Source organism: Rhea pennata, chromosome 4, assembly GCF_028389875.1.
Source record: "Rhea pennata isolate bPtePen1 chromosome 4, bPtePen1.pri, whole genome shotgun sequence".
In the NCBI taxonomy this organism is placed as follows: domain Eukaryota; kingdom Metazoa; phylum Chordata; class Aves; order Rheiformes; family Rheidae; genus Rhea; species Rhea pennata.
The window spans coordinates 71,655,055-71,682,988 of record NC_084666.1 but is presented as its reverse complement, the minus strand read 5'-3'; the positions used below and the strand labels follow the sequence as shown (position 1 = coordinate 71,682,988).

General features: G+C 52.3%; 2 protein-coding genes across 3 annotated transcripts in view; one reads left to right on the top strand and one right to left on the bottom strand.

The window, feature by feature from the left end:
- Positions 1 to 17,327: 17,327 nt before the first annotated feature.
- Positions 17,328 to 19,391, bottom strand: SOWAHB (sosondowah ankyrin repeat domain family member B). Its single transcript, XM_062574969.1, has 2 exons — positions 19,017 to 19,391; positions 17,328 to 18,698 (listed from the first exon to the last, which is right to left on the bottom strand). The coding sequence occupies exons 1-2, from the start codon at positions 19,389 to 19,391 to the stop codon at positions 17,382 to 17,384; spliced, it is 1,692 nt and encodes a 563-aa protein (XP_062430953.1). The 3' UTR covers positions 17,328 to 17,381.
- A 4,634-nt stretch (positions 19,392 to 24,025) lies between these two features.
- Positions 24,026 to 27,934, top strand: part of SEPTIN11 (septin 11) — a 56,859-nt gene continuing 52,950 nt past the window's right edge. For both annotated transcript variants that reach the window (XM_062574234.1, XM_062574235.1), the window contains exon 1: positions 24,026 to 24,112. In XM_062574234.1, the coding sequence (XP_062430218.1) occupies positions 24,086 to 24,112 (27 nt within the window). In that variant the 5' untranslated portion in view covers positions 24,026 to 24,085. The remainder of the gene's footprint in view (positions 24,113 to 27,934) is intronic.

Sequence of the window (27,934 nt, the reverse complement as noted above, 5' to 3'; positions counted from 1 at the left end):
TGGGAAAACAAGGGAGAAATTTCCCCAGTGGGTCTCCTCCCCTTCCAGCAGGTTCTTGGGAAGGAGCAGGCTGCAAAGCAAGACCACACTGCCCTGCCCCATCCTGCCAAGGGCACCCCCAGGCCCTCTGTGCCATGTGAAGGAGAGGATACTTCACACTGCCCGCAGGGAAAGGGCTGAGCCAGGGGACTCTGCTTCCCAGGGGACTGGGACTTTGCACCTGGGACAAAACATGCAAGCCCACAGCAGGCAGGCAGAGGATTAGGGTCCCTGCTGAGGCCAGGAGGGGAAGGGAGGGAGCTGCTGCCCATGCAAGCCACTCCTGCGTCTCCAGGCTGGCAGGTACTGCTGCAAGAGGAAAGCCCAGGCAGGAGCTGGAAGGTAGAGAAGATAGGCAATTAGCTGCATCAGTAGCATGGGCTCCCAACACTCACACAGGCCCCAAGAGAACAGAGCTGGGGTGCACACACTGTCTCTGTTCCCAGTTCCAGGAGTTATTGCTTGTGGACATGCTTTTAGGGAGCATGTTGCACCTGCCAGGCAACTGGAGGAAGGCAGGAAGTGGGAGAGAAGAGTCATCCACTGCTTCTCCAGGGGGTGATGCACAAGGGAATTAAGGGTACCCTCCCACCACCTGGCCCTGCAGGCTTGCTCTTGAGAACAGGAGGCACTGCCCAGCATCAGGACCCTGGCCTCAGCTGTTAGTACTTCTCTTGATTTGCACAGGCTAAAACCAGCCACTGACTGCTCTGGTTTTCTTACAACAGTCCGTAAAAAAACCTTGAATTAGATTTTGAGAAGGTAAATGCCAGAAGAACGCAGCTTGTTTACTTACACTTTTTTAATTTCCTGCGAGAGAAAATCTATCCCAGCCCTTCATGAGTTGTATCCCTGGCTAATGACTCTTGTCATTACAAATGGCTTACTCCTGTTTTTGGAAGGACTGAGCACATACCCCCACTACTGGCAAACTCAGAGGTGATGGTGTCCACGTGAGACAGGGTCCAGACGCTGGCAGTGCCATAAGGTGCTGTGGCTCTTCAGTACCTGTGCTTGGCCTTGTCTTGCGTTGAACCTGCGCACACTGGTATTTGTTGATGCTAGGTACCCTGAATTGTTCATTTCTGTAGTTGAGAAAAAGGCTCCACTTCTTGCTAAAAGCACTGATAGTAGCTTTCTCCCTTGGCTGTCACTTCACATCTTTTCATTCACGACTTGCAGGCTGCCTCCTTTCGCAGGCGATGCATAAGCGGATGGCAGCCCCCTCAGTGCTCCTCTGAACCAGAGCTGTGAAGGAAACTCTGCTTCTCCCAAGGCACACTGTACGCTGAGAAAAAGCAGCCATGCTCACTGGCAAAGCCCACAGAGCAGACACAGGAAAAGCCGGTGGGAGCCTGCGGGAGGAGAGCCGACCTCTCTCCTAGCAGTGCTGTGCACGTGCCTCTCCGGGAGGGCACTGCTCTACAGCCACAGTAGCTCGCTCATGAGGCAGCACCCACGCAGCACCATGCTGTTGCACTGGTAGAAACACGCCTGCGCCAGGGTGGCCTGTGCTGGCCAGGGCAGGGGGAAAAAACTACCTTGGTACATTTTCACTGGCGCAACCTCATCATGCCCATGGACTATGCTGGTATGAGAGTGATCACAGGGCAAAAAATAACCTTCACTTTTCTAGTGTGAGCAAAGCCTTAAGTATCCCAGGTCTCCATTTGTCAGGTTAAGACAGCACCTGTTTCTTGCACTTTCTTTGAGGAATATTTGTGCTTTCAGAGTATCTGTTTGGGTGGGATTCTAGTCCCAGTTGTAGCCCTTGGTTGCTCTTGCAACCTAAATATTTCTACTTGAATGGAGACTTTAACTACATGACTGTTAGAAGGTGGCTAAGGTTATCTGGGCACTTTCCTTTAAGTAATTCTGTGCTGCTGCTGACTGTGCCACTGGTTCTTCCTGTGGCATGTAGTTTGTGCTCATGGTCTCCCCAGAGAAAGCTTTGTGGCTTTTCAGTTGTTGCATAGTTGTAAGCCTCCACTGAGGAGCTTTGTTGTCTGTGGGCTCTCTGGACCCGTCTGTGCTGAAGGTCTCTTGCATGAGTGGTTGCACTGGTGCTGTCATCACTGTGGTAACTTCCAGTTGCGTGTTATCCGTGGGAGAAGCTTAGAGATGGCTCTGGAGATGGCAGAGGAAATAGAGCCAAACCCTCAAGAAAAAGCCCTTTACCTGCTCTTTAAAGACAAATAATGATTCAAGAACCACAGTCCCATTTCTCATGAGGCCAAAACACCCTCCCAAAGCCTGTGGGCAACAAGCATCTCAAAGCACAGCCTCAGAGGGAGCTTTGTACCAGGAGGGGGGGCCAAAAGCCCAGGTCACTCTGTAGATGCCAGCTGAGTTGCATGGCCACATGTCAGTGCAGCACTTCTATCCCAGAGGGTTTCCCAGTTACAGCTGCCCCCTATATTGTAAGGAAGGCACCTCTATTCTAGGTTAATTATCAAATACCTTGATTCTTGCGCTATCATACCCAGTGATGAAAGGAGTTTGCTGTTCCCTTCAGTGAAATTTAAATTATGTCTCATCTTTATTTCCCTCATTAACACTGACCCAAGCTGACAGTCCCTGTGTTTCTCCCTCTCTCTCTGTGGATTGGATTGAACTGGAGCAAACAGATAGCAGTCCAGCAGAAGGGGGGCTTCATTGTTATTTCAGGTTCATTTCACTTAGCACCTCTCCACATACCTTACAAATCTGCAGGTGGCAAACACCTCCTCAGAGTTTATTTTTGCATTTCCAAAAAACTGTTGGTGTTTGTTCCCCACTTAAAGTCTCTGTTCTTCTAAATTTACTTCTGAATCCAGGTGCATCCTTTCCTCCTCTTTGCAGTGTGCCAGGCAGCAGGAAAACAAACACCTCTCCAAAGCATTCCTTCTCATGACACTTACAAGAAGGCAGTGAAGAAACTGTGTGCCACCCCATTGCTGATAATGCACCGTTGGACTACACTTCCACCTAAGCCACCCCTATTTCCATTTCCTACCTCTTGGTAATCTCTGAGACTGAGACTGCCTGGAAAGGACTTGCCTTTGGTCCTGCACACTGGGATCTTGCAGCTGGAGGCTGTAACTACATTGTAAAATAGCAGAGACTGCCCAGGGATTTGCAGGAAAGGCAGGGAACTCACTCTTTTCCTCTCCTTAACTAGCTGCATAAGAGTTATACAAGCCTTAATGTTGTTTAAGGTATCCAAGACATGGGAAGAGCTGGGAAATACTGACTGCATGTGCGTTGCCCTCCCCAAGGTATCTGGGTAGCAGAGCTTGTTCCCTGGGTCTGGACCCTGTGAATGGAATAAGAGGAGGAAGGTTGCAAATAACTTTCCCTGTTTGGTAAAAAATAAGAGTGTCTCTCAGGGAGGGGAGGCACTGCTGGAGCATGCCTTATAGTAGCTGTTTTCTTGTACTATGGTGACTATGTACAGGTTGGGGTCTAGCCTGTGTTTGAATTCCTATTTACAAGTTGCTTTGGTCACTGGGTGCCAGCTGTAAAGCTAAAGCTCCTAGGTTTTTCCAGGAAGCCTGGGATGCTTTCTGAAAAGCAAAAAGGTGCTTCTCAAAGAAAACTAGACTTGCCAGATTCTCAGCCAAGGGTAGGATCTGTCTTGTGACAGCAGACATGGCAGGAAGCATTACTTCCTCACTGTCTGTGGCACAGGAGTGGTTTCAGCAGGGCTGGATGACAGTCACAGCCACCTTAGTCGATATTGGAGGGTTGCTTATGTTGGAAGTGCCTTCCTCAGTCCTGCTGAAGTCAGCAGAAGAAAATGCAAGAGCTGCAGGTCCCTGGAACGGGTCTGGCAGCTGCTCCTCCAGCACCTTCCACCGATGGAAGAAGCAACCTCCCCCCACACACAGGGAAGAGAATGCCTTCCCCAAGCCACTTGCCTAGTGGAGCAGTGACTGGTAGAGGCTGGCATCCCTCCCCTGCCCTGCAGCAGCAAGGCATGCTGTGCTCAGAGTTCAAGAGCCACCCGCTCTACCCTGCGCCTGCTCATGTGCCCATGGGGCAGTGGCATTGCCACAACCGCTCATCCTCACGTCTCCGTGAGAGCTGCAGGGAACCTCAGACAAAGCACAGCCTGGATTGCTGATAAGAGCAGTAGGAAAGTCACTCCTTTGGCCTTCCCCATTTATCAGGCATGCACCAAGGGCCAGGCTATATCTTTGTTTTCCCTCTGCAGCTGACAAAAGGGAAGTCTGTTGGTCCTTTCAGACTTTTCTAATATTAAGGCTTGATTTCCCCCTCTATCACTAGGTAGCTGCACTAATTCTGTAAAATCCAAAAGGCAAGAGTCCCCCCTCTGCTGAAGTGCAGTCAGATATAATTTCCTGGTTTGGGGCTTCGCTCCTGTTCCACGCAAGCCAATGTGAGGGACTCGCACTGACTCTGAATAAAGTGGGACCAAGCCTGCCGCACCAGCCCACACCAGCTAAAGTGCTCACAATGGCACTTTAGCATCCTTAAGCCAGACTGATTTAGAAGAGTTCTCCTCCAGCCTGGCAAGTAGCACACACATCACACTGGGGTGGTTTAGAAACCCAAGCCATCTGGAGTTCTTCCCCACAAAAGCAGTTGTGTGCCAGGGTTGGTCTCCTTTGAACCACCCACAGTGAGAATGGATTGTATTATAGCTGGCTCAGATTTTTCAAATTCAGTTTTCAAAGAAAAATTGTCGTAAGTACTTGGAAAATGCATTGGAAAGAGGAAGCTGATTAAAAATGTAGCAACAAACTCTGAAGAACTCTGCCGTGATCCATTCTGAGCTCAGGGATGGAAAGGTCTTCAAAATGATGGTACTTTGGGTGAAGTTTCTTCCTCTTCCTGCTTTTTCCTCCCTCAATATTTTTTCAATCACATTTAAGCCCTTGGGTCACAAGGGCTCTCTTACTTAAGGAAGAAGCTCTGATTTTCTCTACCTATTGAAATGCAACAAACAATGAAGATACGCCCAGGTTTCTCAAACCCAAGGTTACTGAACCCCTTTGATGCAATGATTTCATCAGCCAATTGTGAAATCAAGTTAACAGAAGGAAACATAAGAGGAGCTTTAGAAAAGCCTGTTATTGACATCATAACACGTAACAGCTAATGCTCTTATGTAAGGGGCTGCGACATGGGAGCACCAGGCCCCTGGGGCCACGTAACAGCTCTCTGACAGAGGGCTGCCAGGGGGTTGTTGTCAGGCAAGGCATTGCCACAAGAAACAAGACATTTAAACAGCTGCTGGGAAGGATTTGGGAATTCTGGCAAAAAGTCATGACATTCAGGAGGTCATAAATAAGCTGACTGGGGGTTTTGCTTGGAGGCCATCTGAAAGCCTTGATTAAAACCAGCATCACTAAAGCACAGTGGCTGGCAGAGCTGCCCCCACTGATGCATGTTGGAGTGACTCACATGTGGGTTTCCAGCAGTGACACATAGCTGTATGACCCAGACATCTCTGCCAGCACCATCCAACAGCCACCCTCCCGCAGGAGCCACTCCGGCCATTCGTTCGCAGTCAGAGGCAGCAGCACCAGAGCCAGTAGACGGAAGATGAGACTGAGGGCGATGCTCTCCTCTGCAGACTGGGATTGCCATCCAGCAGCAAGGATGCACCTGGGCAGCACTGATGAGCGTGTCACAAGCCAGGGTGGTCCTTGGCCAGCAGCTATCTCCCATGGAGCAAGAGCAGCCAGACCAGATGCTTCAGCTGCTGTGGGGATACAAGCAGTTCTGTAATCACTGCCAGCCCCTCACTGGTGCTGATGGGCTGCTTGTCTCCACACAGCCTGCTCCTGGCACAGGGAGCACCAGCACATTAGTGTCTGATGAGCTGCAGTGGGATCTAGGGAACATGCAAGAAAGTGAACAAAAAAAACAGGTCTAATAACAGCACATCAACCTACTCCACAGGGGAGTGACAGCAAGGGCAGCAGGAGGGGCTGCATATATTTGTTGCAGAAAACCTCCTTGGTGCTCAGAGGCCAGGAAGCTTGTTACAATGCTAGATTTGGACTCTGGACTGAGGCATGACCATAGTGACAGAGGCCCAGATGGCTGCAACAGCACAGGCTCAGAAGATCTTGGCTATGTATTTGAAGGGCCGCAAGGCAGTGCTGCTATCAGTGTGCAGCTTGTTCAGTTATGTCCTCCTCATTTCTCACCCATCTGATTGCAACACCTCCTGAAATATCTGTGTGAGCAGCCCCTCCTCACAGGGAGCCCTGAGCTGGGCAGTCATTAAGGAAGAGAGCAGATTTCAGCACACTCCACATCACTGCTGTTCCCTCAGCCCACCAAGCTGGACCACACTTGCTCAGTGCAGGACAGAGCATGCAGTTTGCTAAGAACCAGGCTGAGGCACATCTAGCTGCCTTACAGGTCTGAAGAGTGGGCTTCATACATGCTGCTAAAACAGTTTTAGTTCTTCCTCAAGTTTTAGACAGTTGAGACTACTACTTTAGCTCCAGCAATGGCAAACCTGCGACCATGACAGCTATGGGCATTTTAAGGATTACCCTGAAGCAGGCCAGCTTTAGAGGCCATTACAACTAGTCAGAAACAAGGAAAGTTTGGGCTCTTGTTGAAAATATTCCTGGTAGGTGCTGGACCATTTTATGCAAAGGCAGAGTTGACTCAGTTTAAATCAGTATCAAACACAGGTAGGTTATTTGGCTGCTTTCCATTATTGATGACAGACCACTTTTCAGAGGGCTGGAAGGCAATAGCTCAGCTGACAGCTGAAGAGGATGTCTGCTAGAAATACACATATATATCACCCACACTCAGTGGCCTTGAGAAATATGACTGGAAACAGCAGTTGAGTGAGTTCCCCTTGGAAGCTGAAAGGCCTTGTTACAGAGCACAGTGGGCAGATGAGGAACCCTGCTCCCCAAATCCCCTGAAGGCTCTGGTGCATTTTCCTTGAAGCTCTTGGGTGGGCCTGTAAAACGCTTCAGGTCAACGAAATGCAGCAGTGGTGGAGAGGGCTGGGCACAGGAGGACATCAGGAAAAAGGAGGGCAGGCAGGATTTCTCACACTAGCAGGAAGCAGGAAACAGAGCACGAGTCACTCCAAGGGCCTCAGCCATGACTCATGACAAGTTGCGGCATGCCCCCAAGCGTCACCTGAGAGCACAAATGCAACCAGCTACCTTACCACAGCCACTACTACCACCACATTAGTCAGCAAAAGGCAGAAGACTCCACTGAAGCATACTCTGAGGTGCTGCCCTCCCACGGTACGTGACAGCTCGCAGCGCCGGAGAGGAAACCCAGCTAGCTATTTGACAGGGGCTGAGCGCACATAATCCCACGGCAGCTTGGGAAACCTCAGCCCCACGTCAGACAAGCTGCACATCTGCAAAGTCTGCAAGATGCCAGAACCCGTGGGAAGCACTGCTCTGTCCACCTCTCCCCTCCGCCGCAAGCAGGAGGAACAGGACTTGACCGGATGTCATCTCCACACACGTGGGTGTTTTTTTCCACAAGTACCACCCCCCCCCCCGGTGTTAGGAAGGGCCTGACCAAGCCTACAAGCACAAGGAGCAGCCACACTCTGCCTGCGCAAGGCCCATTTGCCAGCCTCCTTGCCCAGGCAAGGCCTTCCCACACCAGTGGGGGTCTGATGCAGTTTTTCTTTGACAAGTAGCAGCTTCCACAAAGTGCCTGGCACTACACACAGGCCTCCGAGGAAAGATCATGTCTAGAGGAGAAACAGCGCAGCACTATGAACCACAGTCCCTACCTTGGCAGAGATCCCACTGAACTTTTGCAGCAGAAACCAAAGCCTGTGACTGGCTCCACTCTGTTAGTCACCACCAAAGCAGAGCCAAGGCCCTGACACCTCACCAAGGTGCAAGCAGGCTGCAGTACCTGTCAGGTCGCCCACTGCCCAGCAGAGCTGGAATAGGTTCAGCTCCCATCTCCGGACACATCCGTTCCCTCAGAGGTCCCCAGTGTGCAGGTGTCTCAGCATCTCAGACAGCAGGAGCAGGCTCTTGCATCAGCAGAGGTGCTGCAGACACCACTGACTGCTGCTCATCTCCAGCACAGACCATCCTGCAGCAGCTAAAAAGCTGTCCAATATGAAGTCAGTATGAGTGTGCTATCAGGAACAACAACCTTGGGCTTCACATGAGGCAACAAGAAACCAAGCAGAGGGGAGAGCTGCAAGTTTTTTGCTCTATCTAGTCAGCATTTATAAAGCAGAAATTGAAAAGGGAAAAAAAAAAAAAAAAAAAAGCAGGTAACTCCTGAACAGAAAGAGCTACACTTCCCAAGCATGCCATTCAGCAAGCAACTTGAACCAGTTCTATTGTTTGTGCAAACCAAAGTGTGCAATTTCCCTTGGCTACGACTGTCTTAATCTGGAGGCAATACTGTCCGGTTTACTGAGCCCTGCTGGATGGCAGTTAAAGCTCTTTGGCCTAGAAGCTGCCCAGCAGCTTGCCTTGAGAAAAGCACTACATTGTTTTTGTATCACTCAAGCCACATCTCCTCAAGAAGCCATAACTTTGCAGGGTGCCACATGGTTGCTCATCTTTTTCTGAAAATATGTTTTGACATATATACACTGTGTGTTGTGAAACTGGATGTTGTTCATTTCCCTCTCCCTAGAAAGGGCTCTGTGTAGGAATTTGTCAGCTTTGTCAGCCTCTCGTGCTTGCTGTGAAGTAACATCTGTTGCCAGATACTTTCCTTGTCCTTGCAGGTGGACTGTAATGATGTAAGAAGCAGGGCTCAGATGGAAGGAAAAAAAATGCAAGGTAACATGCTTGTGGCTTATGAACCTCCAGCAAAAATATGCTAAAACAAGATTCAGACTTCATCTGCTTTGTCACTGATGCTATGACTCACAAGCAGAGCTGGGAATTCAGCTGACAAACTATCATAATGCAGGAGGCTGTCTAGGAAGTGAAGTAGTAAGGATAAGTTCTAATGAAGTTGAGCTGTTTTATACGTTTGCTCATAAGAAAACCTTTCCCCTTCCAGTGTTTACATGGGGTGGTATTTTACCTCCCTCACCTCTGCCAACAGCACATGATGCCAGCTAGGAAGCTAAGTCAGGGCCACAGCATAGGGTCAGCACAGGGACCAGCCTTCTTCCACACAACCCCTTTCCCTGCCCACCATCCCTGCCAGGCCCCTCTGCCAACTTGGAAAGCAGGACTACAGCCTAGCTGCAGCCCCTCTCCACCCCAGTGCCCCCACTTGAGCAAACTCCGTGGGGCACTGTGGGCAAGGGCAGGGATGCCCCACTGACACAGGCCTTACTAACACTGCATAGTGACAGCTCTTGGGCTGGATGGAAGCAAGCAACAAACCTCCTACCACTTTGGCAAGGCCCTCAAAGAGGCTCTTAAGAAACAAGATTTCCTGAGACATCCTGGCTGGTGAACAGCCTTCTCCTCCATGCCAGGGCTGCTCCCCTGCATATTTGTTAGTCTTATATCATCTTTTATTAACAATTCATCATAATTACAAGCCCCAACTTAGGGAGCTCATTCATCACTAGCTAAGGAAAGCACAGACCTCCCCAGCAGCATTTCACAGGGAGGGAGGAGGCAAGGCTCAACCCTGCTACCTGACCTTGTTTAAGCTACAGGAGCCCAGGGAGCTGGGGATTCCTCTGCTGGGCCTGATGCTGGACAGATACCTGCACCATCACATCTGTGGGCAAGTATAGAAGAGCACAGTCTGCCCACAGGGAACAGGAGACATCCACCCCAGAGTAGCTGGGGGAAGCATGGTCCAGCTACATGGTCCAGCTGCACAGCCCCTGGAGATGCTGTGCTGACACTGAAACATTGCAGAACCTGGCATGTCTTGGGAGAGCCACGACTTCAGGGTGCTCCAAGGCCTGCAGACCCTCAGGAACTTGCAGTATCGCCTCTGGTATTTGCAGAAACTGCACAGGAAAACTGTAGTTACATGATTAAGTCAGAGCCTGAATTTACAATCAGGAGGGAGCCTCCAACTTGGGGAGGACATTTCAGCTGTCTCTACAATATGATTCTTGCCTTGTAGGGTCCTAAAGAACACCTTAGCTGCTGGCAGCTTTTCCTAGCGCTCTCAGGAGGCAGGGCACTGCCAGGCTTGCCTCAGCTACCCAGCCTACGTACAGCCACATGGATGGATGCCCCTGTAGGCTCAGCCAGGGGCACTGGTATAGCCAAGCAGGAGATGCAGAGCAAGCCACAGTGACTAACAGGCAGGCTTGTCCTTCGGTGGAGGCACAGGGAGACTGAAGTTGCAAAAGGGGAAACCAGTGATGGCACTGGGAAATGAGCAAGGGGAAGAGGACATGTAGCATCAATGTGCCTTCAGCCTAGTGCCATAAAAGGCCTCTGCAAAATGCCCCATTCAGCTCAGAGCTGGCCAGGTCACTCAAGGGGCATGCAGGCCTCCACAGCAAAAGGCCAGTACCAATACGAGCTGTTCCTCGCCTGTCCTTTCACCTGTTGCTGACAGCTGCTATCCTGAACCACCTGCCTGCATGGCTGCCCCAGCACTGCCTGACCTTCACCGCAGCCCTGCAGGCTGCAGGCAGTGATGTATGCTTGTCCCTTGGGCTCATTCAGGTGCCTTTTGCTCCAAGGGTCTGCTCTACACAGGCTTGTGGACCAAGTGGCTTCAAGGACAAATCCTGCCCTCATCCTTCAAGTCACATTTTGCATTCAGGCCCAGAAAAAGAGACATGCCAAAGCACTAAGTGCTGGCTCCTGGTGGCCAAGGGCAGCATGCCAAAACTCATGAGGCCACTGGACCAGCCCTTGAGACCAAGGCTGGAGCCCCACGCACCTGTTTACCTCTGATAAGAAAACAGCCCAAATCCCCACACTGCAGATACCATCACAATGCAGTGCAAGAAACACCAGGGAGATAAGGAGGACAAGGTGCTTGTTAGTGGAGGGAGTGAGGCTCTGTCTGGGCGGCAATAACACACTCCCTGTTAAAGCCTGAGAAATATTTCCTGTCTTTTCTGTAAACTAGGCTCAAAACCTTCCCATTTCCCCTAAACAATTCTTTCTGTTTACCCATTGGCATGAAACTGCTGTGTGGACTTTGGACAACTTGTGATAACACCTCCTCTGTGCTTGGCTGTGCAAAGCTATTTGTCCCCTGCTGGACTGTTATGGGATTCCCAGCCTGAGACACACACTTCTGCAAATTCATCCACTTTTCCCTTTTAATGAAATACTTTAGGCCACATTAAAGACCATCACAAGCATTGTTTGGTGTCAGGTTCATCAGTATATTCCTCAGGGCTGCAGCTGTGCAGCCCCAGGGAAACCAAAAGGAAAACTTTAACCAATAATCTACTTGCCAAAGGCCCAGCTGTGAATGACAGCTACAGTGAAACACCTTGAAGGACTTTGGTCACCATTTTCCATGGCAGCATTACAAATGCAAACTGTTCTCCACCAAAAAAGGATGTTAATGGGTGGAATAATTTGGAATGGGCTCTTGATTACTTGTGATCCTTGACCATACTCAGTGCATCTGCCTAGGAAACACCATCACATAGAGGCAAGAGGCAGGAAATCTTGATCAGCTCTATCTGCACACAGAGGTTTTGTGTTTCCATTCAGTACTGTCTCAGTTCAAAGAAGCACTGATAAACAGGCAGGAGGAATATTTAAGGGTTATAGCTTTCTTGTTTTGCTCACTTTTGGATTGAGTGGGCAGGCTGTACCTTAGGGCACTCCTGAGCCTTGAGGAATATTTGGCATTAAAATATGTTGATCCTGCCCAGATCCTATGTGGGTGTAGAGTGCTGTGGCCTTGGACTTATTTGAACCATCCAGAAGCAGGTTTGTTGCACTAGATCAGCTTAACTGCTCCCACAGAGGGAATACAACAGAAGTATCCACACAGGGTGGCCCCTCTTTGCTTACAGCCATGCTGTTGCACTCAGAGTTGCTGCATGGTGATGGTTCCCACCGTGGTACCTTAGCACCAAACCTCCTATCCATAGCACTTAGCACACTGAACCAGACAAACCTACATAAAGCAATGATACATCTACTAAAACTAGCTGAAAAAGTATCTTGGGTTGCTCAAGAAACTGCATTATTTTTCCTCTGTATCTTCTAAGGAAAGCTTGTTTGTCATCTTATTTCTGCTCTGGTCCGCTTGGCATCTTTCCCCCCTCTGTAACAGGCCACATCTCCTTTTCACAACTATTTTCCTGTAACAGGTAACATATTTTTCTCCTACTAACAGTCTCTTATTTCTACACACATACACTTATGATTTACTTTTAAACTTTTCTAAGAAAGAAAAAGGAGAAAACATTTCAAAGCTAACATAGCTGATAAATTATTACAACCTCCCCACTATAAAACATTACCTGTAAAGCTGATGAATGTTTTTTTCTTTTTCCTCTTCTTTCTACTTATCAGCCTGACCCGCTGTTTTCTAGATGAGGTGTAACAAGATCCCACCCACAAAAGAAAACCACTACTGTTAATGAAAGCAAAGCTGCCCCAGCCTCCTTTTAAGCAGGTTACACCCAGCACTGAGGTGATATAAGGGGATAGATGCCTTTATTTTCTTCAGGTGTTAGGCTTATATTTCTGAGGACGTGAAAATGAGGGAAGTATATTTTTTAGGGACTCTCAGAGATTGTTAAGGTGGGATTCCTACTGCTTATTTAAGTGCTTTGTAGTTTTGAAGAAACATGCTTAGTTTAAGCAGTTAGTTAATTCTTAATACTCTGATAAAAGCTGCATTTGTTAGCTTGCTTTAAAGTTTTATCCTTAAAACCCTTGCTGGAATGGTCTAAATTGTTCTCTCAAAGTATTTTTTTTCCTGTTGATTATAAAGTTTACTTGTCTGTCTGCTTAAATGGCTCATGCTGGGTGTGAGGGGCACCACCTCAACCAGATAGAGAGGTCAGCTTCCATTGCCTTGCTGTGTGACTCAGTCTCCAGAGACAATGATTCTTGACCAGAAAGGCTAGTAAGTCTGACTTGAATGGGGAAACTCAGGCTGGAGAGAACTTCCCAGTTAGTTGAGAGGTTTTCTTCCTGCAAAATCTACTCTGCTAAACTGCTACTTGGACTTACTTGTAATACACATAGTTATCAGAAATTCTAGTTTGAACAAGACTTAGTAACAATCAGGGCTGTGTCTCACTGCTTGCTTAAAATCTACAAGACACTTCTCTTGCTTTGCAGTTATGTATAAATAATTTAAACCAAATGACATTTGTCACAATAGAACAAAGTAGAATTTGTGTGATTTGGCTTCTTGAATGGATTTACTTTTAATTACATAAGTTCCCTTTGTCACTGCTTCAATAAGATGCTACAGTATAACAGATTTCCTGGCTATTAGCTTAAATCAACAGTGTTCTCCTGTATTTCTCATCTGATTTTCTGAGGGAGGTTTTTTAAATTGTATTAAAACCTGTGGTACTTGTTGGGCTGGGCTCCCACAGTTGCTCTAGTATTCAGTCTGTTCTGAGGCTGGTGAAAATTCAGCTGAAGCACAACACTTACCAGCTTGCAGCCATTTGACTGGGAAACTGAGTGTGAACTTTGGTGTGTTTATAGACGGGAGGTTGCTTTCTGAGATGGAAAGCTTTGATTTGCTGGAGGGGAGGAGGTTCATCTCTTCAAAGAATACCTCTGTCATGAAGTGTGACTCAAACTGACACACTCCTGCTCAGTGCTGAGTTTACCCCATTCAGCAAAAGTGGTTGCTAGTTTAAGTGCTAGTGTTGCAGGCTGGGGGTTTAGAAAATTGATTTATCAGGCTAAAATGACAAAGACTTCGAGGAAAGGACAGTTTATGACAAAGACCTGGTGAAGAGCTAAGTAATTGCATCAGACTGTGCCAGCTCATCTGTGCAACTTCTCTGTTGTTAGTAAAGGCTACAGGAGTTTAATCAGAGCCACAATTTGGTTACATAATTGGGACTTTAACAAAAACTGAATGAATCAGATCAACACACAGTTCTGTTTCTGCTGTGCCATTAGCTGTTAGCGATGTAATGAGGGGATATGTCTGCATGTGCTCAAGGACTAGGCAGGCACTGAGAAGGAGAGTACTGTGTTCGCAGGATTAGCTTTACCGTAACTTTTTAAGGCCCAGAGTTGATGAGCTTGACATCATGTGGCGGCCGAAGGCTGCTGAGTGAGTATCTGTCCCTTACACGATGGATGTGGCTGTCAGGGTTGGGGGTTGGAGATCAGCATCGCAGAGCAGCGGGGTGGACTTCGTCACCTGGCAGCCGTGAAGTGGGAGGTGTGTTTTCAAATGATGTGAGGAAAGGGCAGAGTCCTGCTGTGCATTAATCCGCAACATGTTCTGTGTTTCAGGGTGGTGCAAAATCAGATGCCTGGATTGGGTGTGAGGCAAGGAGACGTATGCACTCCTAATGAGGAAGCAGCAGCATGCACAACAGCAAAAGGGGCCAGGCAGGCTGACAAGTAAGTAGCAGAGGAGGTCAGGAGCGGTTTGAAACAGACACTCAAGCTCTGCGAGTGCCCATGGGTGGGTTAGTACTGTGAGACTGGAGCAAGGATCCCTGCATCTCCCTGCCTGAGCAACGTATCAAGCAGCCTCCACTCACGACTGATGAAGGGTCCAGCCCTGCCCCCTTTGGGGGTGAGTGATGGATTTCAGCTTTTCTGCTGGTGAAATAAGCAGCAGAAAACCTGAAGGCTGAGATATTTTACAGGTAAAAAGAACGGTTATGCCCACAAGCAAAGACTGAATGCTTTCAAAAGCAGTGCTATATAGGAGCTGTTCAGTATTACCAATATCAGCAGTCCAAGAAATTATAAGTAATCCTAGGATAATAAACCAGAAGAAATGCACACTGGATCCGGTAGGGAAAGCAATTTGTAGTTTCAGACTGCCTACGGATTGTTTTATAGCATATTAATATAAAAACTGGGGAAAGCTGCTTGTCCATGTCATCTCAACAGGTGGCCACAAAAGGATTTCACAGCTTTTTGTTAAATTGTTGAACTAAGATATTGCTACAGAGAGAAAATTGATCTTTAAAAGATGACATACACGGCCCACAACAGTGTGCAAAAAAGAGAGGGGGAAAAAAGGAAACAATTACCCAGATTTGCATCATGGGGGAAGGTCATTGTAAGGCTTTAAAATGAGACTCCCAAGGTAGTACTGTCCTAAGATTTCATCTTGTGTCAGTAATGCTGGAGATACTAAAGGCGGAAGCTTTAGTCTTCAGAAGCTGCAGATGGCTGTGGAGTAAAAGGATGCTCTCAAAAGACAGAGGACTGGTAATCACCACCCTGGGGAGGAAAGCATGTTTCTCATTTCAAAATTGAGGCTCCCCCACACTGTGGGAGCAGTGACCACTTTGTGGGTCCTGTGCTCCTTTCAGTGGCCAGCACCCTGTCACATTGGAGTTGAGTTTCTTATGAGTTGAAGCTTTCATTGTCCTCACAGAGGAGCGATTGTTCACAGGACTTGTTTTACTGAGCAATTTCCCCTTCAAAAAGGAGGAAACCAGGCTGGGAAAAGATCCTCTGCAGTATGTGCCCTCAGAGGCAGGCGGACTAGCTTACCTTCCGCAGGGGAGAGTTCCTCCCTCAAATAAACCCTGAGCAAAGCAGAGCCCTCAATTAGTGCTTGAGCAAGGACTTGAGGCAGGTTATGCAAGGGTCAGGTTCTGCTGCCCCGACTCCTGTTCCTCCTGAAACTGCAGACATTTAGACACATGCCTCAAATACAGTCCCACGTACTGCACTGGTCTGCCCCAGAGCATCTGAGGGGAGCAGAGCCGGCAGCCCTAGTTTCACCAGCACTGGTGCCCGTCAGTACTCTGGGGTCACCCTGCAGCAGGAGGATGACCCAGGCAACACTGTGCCCTTGACTCACGATTCTGACAAGGCAGGTTCCTTTTGGAACCATGCATCCTAGCTTCCTTCCTGCCTTCGTACGGGATCTGTAAGAGAGCCAGGCAATGCTGGTACAAAATTAGTCCAGTGCATTTTTGGACTGATAAGAGCTCATTCAAACTGAATCAGAAAAAAGTACCTCATGTAGTCCACAGCTCTTTAATAAATAAATAAAACCCACGGAGATCTGTAAAGCCAGCTTTGCAGTTTGCAAGCTCTCAGGAAGGACCATGCTGGAAGTCTCTTCCTGTGCCTTGGCCCCTTCTTCCACCCACTCCCCTCACTTAAACATATGTAAGGCAATTTAGGTCTCAGGGTCCTGGGGGAAACACAGCCCTGGCTGGAAGCTGCTTTTTGCCTTACAAGCCCAGAGCGCGTGCTGTGGCACTGCTCCCTGTCCGTCCAGCCCAGATTCCTGCAGCAGTGCTTTCTGTCTCTGCGGTGTGGGAAGGGGACATCCTGGGCACTTCCCAGGCCTGGCACATGCAGCAGAGAGACTGGAGGAGCACAGGGAGGAGGCGGGATCGGTGCCACCAGGCAGCCCGGGGCAGTTGTGGGGAGGAGCAGGGCTGTGGTGCTGCCCCAGATTCCTTTCTGCATGGGCTGGCAGGCAAGAGATAGGGCAGAGGTATTACACCCTCCTCTATTTGAGACACTCCAGCTGCCACCCTCTGCCATGGCCAGTCACTGAGGACTCTCGCTGGAAGGCTTCACTTTAAGATGTGGCATTTTTAAAAGCATGGCTCACCCTTAATCTGCTGGGACTAGGAAGGGGTGCAGCCTCAGCTAATTGCAGCTCCCCGGAATTTAGGCTACATAAACAAGCATTTTGCCAAGTCCAGGACCAATAGCATGCAAAAGCAAACACTCTGACCTGGTTGCAGCCGGGCTGCAGGTGTTGTGCCAGAGCTTGCAAACCCAAACCTATGGATCCACCAGCAGGGGTGTCTGTGGCTGCGCCCAGCAACTAATGCCTGCCCTGTGGGGCCAGAGGGCTTATCTTCCCAGGTCTGGATGTGCTTCCTGCAGGAGTCCCATCCTCTCCCTCACAGCATGTTGCATTCAAGTGGAGAGCTTTAAAAAGTCTGACAAATCTAGCAGATGGCAGAAAACATAGCTGAGCCTGAGGAGCTGCCTGGGACAGGGAGCACGGCCGGGCAGAGGCGCCCATGGGTGTCACTGCGCTTTGGTTGCTCCCTTCGGTATCTACCCTCCTCCGTGGGTGAGCAGCCCTCTGACCCAAACACTTGTCAAGCAAAACTTTTCTCCTGGAGAGATAACCACCAAACAGAGGCGAGGGCACAAAGACTCAGACAACGTTTTGTTGGATTAATTTAAAAGTATCTTCAATAGGTTTGGTCCCAGTTTCACAGCTCTTTGCACGCGCCCGACTTCCTCTCACAGAATGGCCCCGTGGGCCCCGTCTCCAGCAGCAGGGGCATGTCAGTGAGCCGCGTTTCAGTCGCCATCGCGACGGTGAGGCGCTGCCCTGGGGCCGCACTGCGGCTTGAGGCAGGCGGGCAGCGAGGTCCTGCCGGCGGGCAGCGAGGCCTTGCTGACGGAGGACACGCTGCGGGCCAGGGGCTGCGTGGGGAAGATGACCTTGCCCCGAGGCGCCTCTAGGAGCTGCCAGATCTCCCCCGAGGTGGAGCTGCCCAGGTACTCCCAGGGCCGGCGCCCACTGCTGTCCCGTATCCGCACCCGGCACCCCAACTGCAGCACCAGCACTTTGATGGCAATCTGGTGGCCGTGCATGGCGGCCAGGTGGAGCGGCGTGTACCCGCAGCCCGAGCGGGCGTCCACGTCCAGGACCAGCCCGGCCTCCTGTGCCGCCGCCGCCAGCTCCCGCAGGCCCTGCCCATCACCATGCTTGGCCAGCCAGTGCAGGGCCGTGAAGCCCGACACGAAGTCTCGCCACAGGGCCAGCTGCGGCTCCTCCAGGAAGAGCCCCTGCACCTGTGCCCAGCGCCCCGCTGACACAGCCACCAGCCAGGTGTGCTCCCGTCGCCCCAGTGGCACCGATGGCCCCCGGCCCGGGAGGCTCTTCGGGAGGCTCTCAGGAGGGAGGCTGTAGGGCAGCCCCCCAGCCTCCTCTGGCGGTGATGAGGGGGTGCCCTGCACCTCCAGCAAGGCCAGCTGGCACCGGATGCTCCTGAAGACAGGCAGTGTTGCTGGGGGGCTGCACTCCGGGGACCCCCACTCCCCAGGCACCAGTGTTGGCAGTGGGGACTGCAGCGGAGGCAAGGATCGGGAATGGGATGGCCTACTGCAGGGCAGCACTCTGGGTCCTACTGGTGGCAGCAGGCAATGGGATGGAGGTGGCCCCCCAGGGCCTGGTGGTGAACGGATCCTGTATGGAGGTGGCCCAGCAAGGGACAGTGGCAGGGACCGGGGCAGCTCAGTGGAGAAAAGTGCTCTGGTTCCCGATGGTGGTGGCAGGGACCGGGATATAGGTGGCTCCTTGGGTCCTGATGGTCGCAGCAGGGACCAGTTTGGAGGTAGCTCCTTGGGTCCTGATGGTGGCAGCAAGGACTGGGATGGAGTTGGCTCCTTGGGTCCTGATCGTGGCAGCAAGGACTGGGGTGGAGGTGACTCCTTGAGTCCTGGTGGTGGCAGCAAGGACTGGGATGGAGGTGGCTCCTTGGGTCCTGGTGGTGGTAGCAAGGACTGGGATGGAGGTGGCTCCTTGGGTCCTGATCGTGGCAGCAAGGAGTGGGATGGAGGTGGCTCCTTGGGTCCCAACAGTGGTGGCTCCCGGGGTGCTGGCAGCAGGGCCTGGGATGGAAGTGGCTCCTGGTGTCCCGACGGCAGCGGCTCCCCGCGTCCTGGTGGTGGCCGGGCCCGGTACGGGGGTGGCCTGGCGAAGGGCAGCGCCCCGGGGCCCGGCGGCAGCGGCGATGGCTCGGCCCGGGGCGGCGCAGCCGGGGCCGGCTGCCGCGGGGCCGGGGCCGGGGCCGGGGCCGGGGCCGGGGCGGCGCGGAGCGCCCGGCGGCACTCGCAGCACGGCCCGCCGCGGGCGGCGCAGGGGGGCTGCCCCCCGCCGGGCCTCCCCGGCCCCTGCCCTGGCCCCTGCTCTGCCGCCGCCGGGCCCGGGGGGCTGCGCCGCCGCTGCCGGGGGCGGTCGCGGGGCGGCGGCGGCTCCCGCTCCCTCTCCCTCTCCCTCTCCTCGTCGCTCTGGTGCGGCTCGGGCTGCTGCTGCGGCCGCAGCTGCTCCTCGCCGAGGAGGTCGCGGTACCGGCGGCGGAGGACGATGTCCTTGGAGGCGCCGGGGGCGGCGGCGGGGCGGACGGTGGCCAGGGAGTTGACGAGGCGCTTGAAGCGGTCGCGGCGCTGCCGGCGCTGCGCGGCGGGCAGCGCCGGGTCGCGGAGGAAGCGCTCGAAGTGGCGGAGCAGCGCAGCGTTGGGGGCGCTGCCCCCGGCCCCCCAGAGGAAATCCAGCACCGCCTCCTGGCTCAGCTCCCGCGCCATGGGGCGGCGCGGGGCTCGGCGCGGCGCTCGCCCCTGCTCCGCGGCCGCCGCTCGGCGGTAAAACCCGCTGGCGGTGCGGCCGCCCGGGCGCTGGAGCCCTTTGCCCGCGGAGGGCGCGGAGCCGCCCCAAACCCGGCCGGGCGCGGCGCGGCGCGGAGCAGCCCTTGCCCTTGCGGCCGCCGCCGCCGCCTCCGGGGCTTTGCGGCTCATAAAAACCGGCACTCGGAAGAAGCGAGTGTGACCTGGGTGTTCAGGCTTGACAGGTAGCTGTAGCTGCCGGGGGGGCTGCCGCCGTGCCCGACAACCACGCAGAGGACAGTGCCTGAAGTCAAATTGTGCCTCATATCTGTGTGCACCGGGGGGCTGATGGTAGGCTGGATGCTCATTCTGCTCGGCAGTGGGGGTCTAATTTATTTGGTATTGCTGCTAGTATCATTAGTACCGTACACGTTACAGCCAAGAAGCGTAGATAAGGTTAGTGCCCCAGCAAACACCGTGCCCTGCACAAACCAACCAAGCGACAGACCCAGCCCTACGGACGATGGGTGAGAGTAGCTGGTGGGAGGTGTAGCAGAGAAGACGTGCCATTTTTTCCTGTGATACAGTCAGGAAGCAGGCATGGCGGGAGTGCAGTCAGTGTAGACTTGCTGGTTCCAGGGGTCTGGGTCAGGCCCCAGCTCACACTCCAGAGGTCGTCTCTACCAGAGGCCCCCAGGTAGCCACAAATATTTTTAGCTGCTTGTCATCTAGGCAGCCAGAATACCTTCCAGCCAATGCAAACCAAGAACCACATGCAACCTTCGCAAAGCCAAGGCAGAGCCTGCGCTAGGTCACGGGTACTGACTGGCCTGTGATTTGTGCTTCGGCAACGCAGACCCATAGGATTGCGCTTAAGGTTCAGATGCAGAAAACACTTGCAAGAGTGGATGTGTGCTGCGGTGCTGGTCTCAAGTGAGCAAGCAAGCTGTGTGTGCCTGTACTTTCTGATGGCTGGTGCTGCACCATTGCTTTCTGCCGCAGGACGTTATCGTGCTGTCAGCCTGATAAATCACCCAGAGAAGCTGCAGGACGGCTACATTGTAACCTGCGGAACCGTGGGAGCAGCCCCCTAAAAGAAACTTTAAGTTTCTAGCTTAGAAGTTACAGTTTATGCAATGTGTCAGAGAAATTATCTAGTGTGCCAAGATGTGGGTTCCTGAGAGAGCAGCGGAAGTAACCGCGCTTTCATGCTATACCACATCTTGCTTTTGGTTTTACCTGCGGTATATTTTCCAAAAGCATGGCTAGATCCTCTCAGCTGTTTTCATCTGAGTAGGGCACAGGTGCTGTGTAAAGGAGAGGGCTCATGCAATGCCTGAAAAGTTAAAATTTATAATCAAAAAGCAGATTATCCAACAGTGTTTTGGTACAGTTCTTCAAGATATAAATACTTTTCTCCCTCTTCTGATGAGGCCTGAATTGGAGCCACAACCCTGTGTGTGATACCAGCATGCTGTCAGCTGACTTGGCCAAGATTAAATGAATGAAACATAATAATATAAGTGTGATCACAAAGAAGAGAGGAGGGTAGATTGTGGCAATAAAAATATCCAAGTAAATAACTGTGGCAAATGACAACATCAGTATGAAGGTGTTTCAATTTAATGGACTTAGATGTAATCAGGATGCATTTTACAGCTTTCCGTGATATCACCTTGTTTTCTGTAAGCCTGGTGTTGATATAAAATAGAAGCTTTTTTTTTTTTTTTTTTTTTTTCCTGAGAAATGTCAGCATTCCTCCCGTGAACATTTTTCTTGCAATCAGGCAAACACTCTCAACCAACATTAAGCAACTGCTTGAGTATCTGAAGTATCTGACCAAGGCTGAAACTGCACGGGGATGCTTTGGCATTGCTGTGGTTGGGATAGCCTCACCAAGCTTGTTTGAGTAAAATGGGTGAAGCTAACACATCCCGCTTGACAGTCACAACCGGCTGGGAGCACGTGGCTTACTGCAGAGCTCAGATGATGGACAATAATTTGGCACTGTGTTGAGGCTTGTTTGGTTATAATTATCTGTCAATATCCTTCCCAGACACATGCAAAAATCTTTGGGAAGAGTAGCTTGCCTTGATTCACAGGCAGAGCAATGCTGGCACATTATCTCTCAGTTTAGAGCCTCAGCTGCAAATCACATTTTGGGATTAAGTGGGTTTAATGCTGCATGTAGGCAAGGAGAAGTGCTGCTTTGTTACCTGGAGTTACTTCATTTGTCTGCTTCTGGCTAAGAGGTTTAAAGAGACTCTTGCCCTCCTCTCATCCTTTAATGGTTTATCCTCTCTGTAATTGTTTGCTTTTGGAGTCTTCAAAATGGCTGAATTTATCCCACTCTAGCCCTTCTGGGGGTGCCTGGACAAAGCCACTCTCTTGACCCTTCAGGTAAAATTTGAATCAATTGTCAGTAATGCTAGTCACAAAACAGGAGGAAGGATGAAGCCAAACTTCAAAGTTATATGTAGAAAGAAGAGGGAGGGGGAAAGCAGCCTGCCACTTATTGTTGTAGTTCTTATTGTTGCATGAGAAGATGTTTAATTTCTTTCAGGAGCAATATAGCTGTGTTTTAACACATTGATTTTTTAAACTGGAGAAAAGTTAACCTAATTTCTGTGCCTACTTGTACATTTTCTCATGCTATGTGATCTGACAAATTGCCCACAGCTGACATGAACTGTTGTTGCAGCACCTGTATCTCATTGATGTGCTGTTCTTGCAAAAGAGCTTCAGAGAGCCACAGTCAGTTCCTGTGGGGTCTCTAGAGTAAAGGACTGGCAATATCTTTTGGCATGGATTTATCTGCAGGACCTTTAAAACTTTTATAAGTGACGGGGCCTGCTTCTTCCCGTTGAGCATTAGGAATGCTAGGAGCTGTAACAGTTGAGATCTAAAAGACTGCAGAATATATCTTGATGGATTTTATTTCCTGTTCTTTCAGGATGAACAGCCATCTCCAGGAAGTCCTGCATGCCGAAACTATGGGGGTGAAACTTCAGCCACAGCTCTCTCTGCTCCAGGCCAAGGAAGAATGTGGTGAGTCACATTAGGGTTTTGCACATGTAGAAGATCTTTGCATTAGTTAGGTTATGCAGATGCAGAAGTATCGTGCAAGCCTCCCGTTCAGGTGCTGGGAAGTTACGCCTGCCTCGCCTGCAGGTGCGGGGAGGGTAACTCTTTTGAGATGATCGTCAGGTTTCCACTAGAGGCTGCACTGGTCCGAGCAGGCTTCCCAGCACAGGCACAGTCAGCGCCTCTCACCTGGAGCTCCGTGTGTGGGAGGAACATGCTCTGAGAGTCTAATACAGCAGCCTCCCTAGGATACTAGCTAGGGGGCCTTGTGTGTTAGAATAATGAAAGCACCGCATTAGCTGTGCTTGCAAAACTGATTTTGCTGCTCAAAAAGCCCCAAGCCTTGCTGGCCCTGCAGCCTCACTGACGAGGGCTCGCCCCCACCCCTGGTGGGTGGCTGGCCCTGAGCAGCCCTTCCTGGCTGCACCTGGGGCCACTCAGGGCCTTCTGCCCCAGGTGTGTGTCCTCCACGGAGCGCAGCCCCTGCGTGGCGTTTCCTCCTGTTGGGCCCAGGACAGCTCACGTGGTGAGCCCTGGTCAGCTCAGGGCTGAGGCAGTAGGTGTGGGCGACCGCTGGCTAACAGCAGCTCCCTGGTCCTTCCTAAGGAGACAGGAGCAGCTGTTGAAGGGAAAAGGCTAGGGCCTGGCATCAGGGACAGGCAGGCACTTCTCCGCAGCGGGATGGAAATGGCTTTTGGAGCGCAAAAGTGGCCCTTTAGGGTCAAGGGTGCGTAAGCGTGTCACCGGGAGCAGGCTAGTTACTACCAACCGCTGGTTCCCTTAGCGGTGTGCTCTCGCCTCTGCCCCACGTCTCTGCCATGGTACTGTGGCCACTTGTGCGAGGGGCAGCTCGGCTATGCGTGTCGCTCACCGCGTGTGCGCAGGATCAGGCCTCCTGCCCTTTGCTGTCCCTTGGGGCTTTATGCCTTGCAAAACGGGCCAGGGCCTGACCCAACGAGGCCCTTCCTCGGTGGCTGCCGCGACTCGAGCCTGTGAGGAGACACCCCGGCTGGGGCCCCGGAGCCCCCTGCCCTGCAGGGGAAGGGGCGTTGTGCCGAGGGGCTGGGGAAGCCCGCTGGTGGGGGAGCAGTGGGGAGACGGCAGCGCTCCCCCGCCCGCCGGGAAACCCTGTCGCGGGAGGCAGGCGGCCCCGGGCCGGTCCTCGCGTGCAGCGGCAGAGCGCGGGGAGCTCGGCGGGCGGCGGCGGCCGCTGCTGCCCGCGGCTCCGGCAGGATCAGGACCGGCCGCTCCCGCCAGCGGCTCTGCCCACCCCCGGCCTCCCTCTTCCCGCCGGGGGCACGCTGCCCCCCCCCCCCGGCTTTCGGGGCTCCCCGCGGCCGTGGCGCCGCCCCAAACGGACGAACCCCGGCTTGGGGGCGGGCGGGGGGGCGCGGCGCTGCCGCCGGCTCTGGCGGCTCGGGGCCGGGCCCGCCGCCGCCGCCCGCCCTCCGCGGCGGCGGCCCGGGGGGGTCCCGCCTCGCCGCCCGGCCCCTTTGCATTGCGCATGGGCCCTCCCCGCCGGGTGGCCATGTTGCAGCCCTAGCAGGCAGCGCAGAGGCGGCGGGCAGCGCACTGCTCAGCATCGCTCCGCGATGGCCGTGGCCGTGGGGAGACCGGCGGTGGGTGCAGCGCGGCGCCGGGGCGCGACGCCCGCAGGGCGCTGCCAGGCCGGGGGCGCCGCGCAACGCGGTGCAGTGCCGGGGCCGCGGCACCGAGGGCTGCGGGGGTGCAGTACCCGGGGTGGGGGGGGGGGACCGGGGCTGCGGCGCGCAGCCCCCGCGGCCGGCGGGAAGGGAGTGCGGGAGGCGGCGGCGTTCGCGCGGGGGTATGTGTGTGTGCGGGGAGCGGTGGATGGCCGGGAGCTCCGGGCCCCCCGGAGCCGTCGTACCCACGGCGGGGAGGACAGAGGATCCCCCCTCGCAGAGAGCGGAGCGGGAGTCGGGCCGCCACGGCGGCCGGGCGCGCTGCCCGCAAAACTCCCTCGCGTGGGGCGCGGGAACGTGAATGAAACGCGGCCGCCGCGGCGCGGGGGGAGGCTGGACGGACTCCCCGTAACTTCTGCAGTGCCTGTTAGCGAAGCAGATGCTGCCCATGAGCTGAGGACTTGAACGTGGCTCCTCCTCATAATAGGAAAATGGTCTGTCTTCAAGATGTGACCTGCATGAGACAGTTTCTCGTGGCGCTTGTTGTGCGCTTAGGGATCTGCTGGGCTACGCGGTTCCTCGGATGTGGCAAAGCGAATGTATGAAGCAACTTCCCCACCTACGGTAACACCATTACAAGTGATGCTGCTAAGCAAAAGAAGAGCAGGCATTTGTTAGCAGAATACCTATGAAGTATACCTGTGCTTTATAAAGGTTGTTCTTGAGCTTAGCATCTGAAGTGTGTGTGGAAATTGAAGTTTGTGTTTCAGTGTATAAGCAGGCGCTGGAGTTGCTGCTCAGCTGGGTGTTAGAGCAGGCTGGAGGGTATTGCCAAGCAGAGCCGTTTGTGCTTTGTGTAGAGGAGCAACCCACACCGTGAGTAGGCTCAGGAGTGTTTGATGCATGCTCTCACTGGCTTATCATAAAATGTGATTTCTGTTTGTCCGTGTGTGTGTGTGTTTTGCTTTGTCTTCCCTACAGTATATTAAACTGCTGCCACTACATGGCCTCCAATATGTTTGATTAATTGAAGTCCACTAGCCCTAGTCCAAAAGCAGCATGCAGAGAAGGTTTTATACTGGTTAAACTAAATTCAGGTCTGTGTGCAGCTGAGTCAAGTCCAGTGGGACTGATTGCAGAATAAAACTTTCTTCAGCGTGAGCAGTGTGTGGGAAAGGGAAGGGTGAGGAGACTTGGCTTCTCCGTGAGCAGCTGGCGGGCAGTCTGTGCTTCCTCAAGAATCACTGCTTTTTGGAGAAGTGAGTTGTTTCATCACGGGGCAGCAGGAAAAGGAAGGACGGCAGGCTGGTATTTGGTAGGTGTTGAGAGTCTTTCGTCTCGGGTGCCTTCTTACCAAGTCCTCTTTGCCGGCCAGTGTTGTATCAGTGGCGGGGAGGGTGTTTGAAGAGGTAGTTAATTACATGGACAAGGCTGATAAATGTTTGCCTTTTGAGCTCTGGATGTAATCAGTGTGTTTGGTAAGGGTACTGAGTGATGTGTGTGCCTCTTGTTGGAGAGGCAGAAGTGAAGAAAGAGGGAAGAAAGGAGAAGGAGGGAAATGCAAAGCGAGTCAGTTTGATTTCTTAAAACCAAGATAACATGCCTGAGTCACAACCTTTTTACATCCTGGCAGGATATGACATTATGTTAATTGTAAAAGCATGCATGAAAAATAACATCAGCGAGCTGCTCTGAAGTCTGTGTTTAATTCTAATTGAGTAGGGTGTGTTTTGGTAAGATGGGCAGCTTTCATTTTAAGGCCCTGATCCCACAGATGGAAAAGCACATGTGTAATGTGCTGCCTGTAACTTTTCACTTAATAGAGACTGGTCTCGGTATGTGAATGCGATGGCATGCATAAGCAAAGCTTTTGCAGGATTCATGCTGGGAGCTGCCATGAGACTTCTCTAGCATACGTTTAAACATTCATGTGGGTGTAAGGACACATACGGTCATCTGTGCTGGCTCTACCCAGGCTCAGTCTGACATAAAGCCACTTGCAGCCCAAAAATGGGTGAGATGTGCTAGATATGGGACCCTCTCCCTCCTCCTGGGCCGCTGCCCAGGGTCTTGACTGGCCCTGGATTGTGTCTCGGTAGTTCAGAGCATGGGAGAGGGCTCTGGCCTCCCTGACCTTCTTTTTCTTGGTATATCCTAAGTGTTTTCAGGGTTGTAGCTTGGCTTAGTTAAAGGAGCAAAAATAACACTCGCACGTAAACACATGCACAGTGCTCAAGCCAAACAAGAAATTGATAGAAAGTCAGGTTGGAGCACAGATTATACATGTGGGCTGTGGAAGGTGTTATCTAAGAGACTAAAACTGTACAATATATTCTTTAATCGGTTTTAGAAATACTTTATAATGAGAAACTGCTAGTTTCCATGGAGGGGAGGGAATGAGAGAGGGAGAGAAAAGGGGTGTGTGTGTGTGTGTGTGGGGGGGTTAATGGAACTAAAGAATCTGTGGAGTTTTTTTTTGTCCTTTCCTGAGCAACAGATCTAGCAAGAGGCACAGGGCAGTGCCTTTGGACAGCTGTGTCTGCGTGCGTCCGTGGGTGGAGCAGAGGCACTGTGACCGCTGATTTTTGACGATGAGAGGAGCCCTAAGGAAGGGGAAGGTGCCTCTGCCTACCTGGGTGTTTCTGCTCTCTTTTCTCTCGTTAGCAGAGCGCTTGGCTGCCTTCAGTCGGGAAGGGGCGACTGGGTGGGGGCAGAACTGTTGTGGGCAGAGCGCTGTGTCAGAGAGAGGTTTTAGGGGCCGGGGCAGTTGGGGATCGACCCCGGGGCAGGGAGCGCGCCTTCAGGGAGGTAGTGCTCCAGCCACAGGGCTACGCTGCCCTGCAGCTTGCTCTCGTGTTTCAGCCAGCTGCAGCACTGAGCTGTCCCCATAGTCCGGTACCCTCCAGGGAGGCGCTCTCTTTGCAGTGAACCTGGTGATGATGTGAACTTGAGTGGCACAAACCAGGGTGGCTGAAATGGCTGGTGGCACCGATTTTGGCTCCCTTGCCTGCTGACCACTGTGAAGTGTGTTTTTTTAGGGCCTGGCTCAGTTGCCTGTGCCAGGGAAGCTGGCTTGAGCGGTGCGCATGTGACCGTGTTTGAGTTTGTGAACGTCTCGTTTCCTCTCTTCACCTCGGCGCCTTGCCTGCAGTAGGAAACTCTTTCAGACAATTCTTGTTGCTCCCACTGATGTTAACAATGGCGGGAACCTGCCTCTTCCTCCTCGCATTGTTTTCAGTGCTGTCTCAGACACGTGGGCAGGTTTTGTATCCAGCCCACTGCGAGCGCGGGGCCTTTGGCCTTTCCAGCAGGAGTTGAGCTGACCTGGAGTGAGGAACTGAGGGAGATCTTTGGACAAACCTCCTTTTGTGTGGATGAGATCACAGGGAGTTGACTTCAGTGCCTGAGTATAGCCTGAAATAGTGGTGGGGACTAACTGAACAGCATCAATCTGAGACATAAAATACTTGGAGCTGAGGCATGTCTTAAATGTCCCTCTCCCACCCCTATAGCTCCCAGGAGAGAGATGTCTTTACTGGCTGGCTGCCTGCCTTTGCTTGAGCAATTTGGCAGTTGTCAACCCTGTGCTCTTGCCATGCCTCCTCTTCCTCTCTCAAGGTGACACTGAGAGCACGAGTGTGAGGCTGCACAGTGCCTTGTGGCTCTTCTTGCAGAAGAGGTGCTAAGGGGACATGGACTTCCGACTTTGCAAACCTTTCTACCTTGTCCGGCCTCCTGTTTGTGTGGTTTGGCTCAAGGTCTCAAGCTGCAGTGGCTCTTGCAGGAGAAGATGCTGAA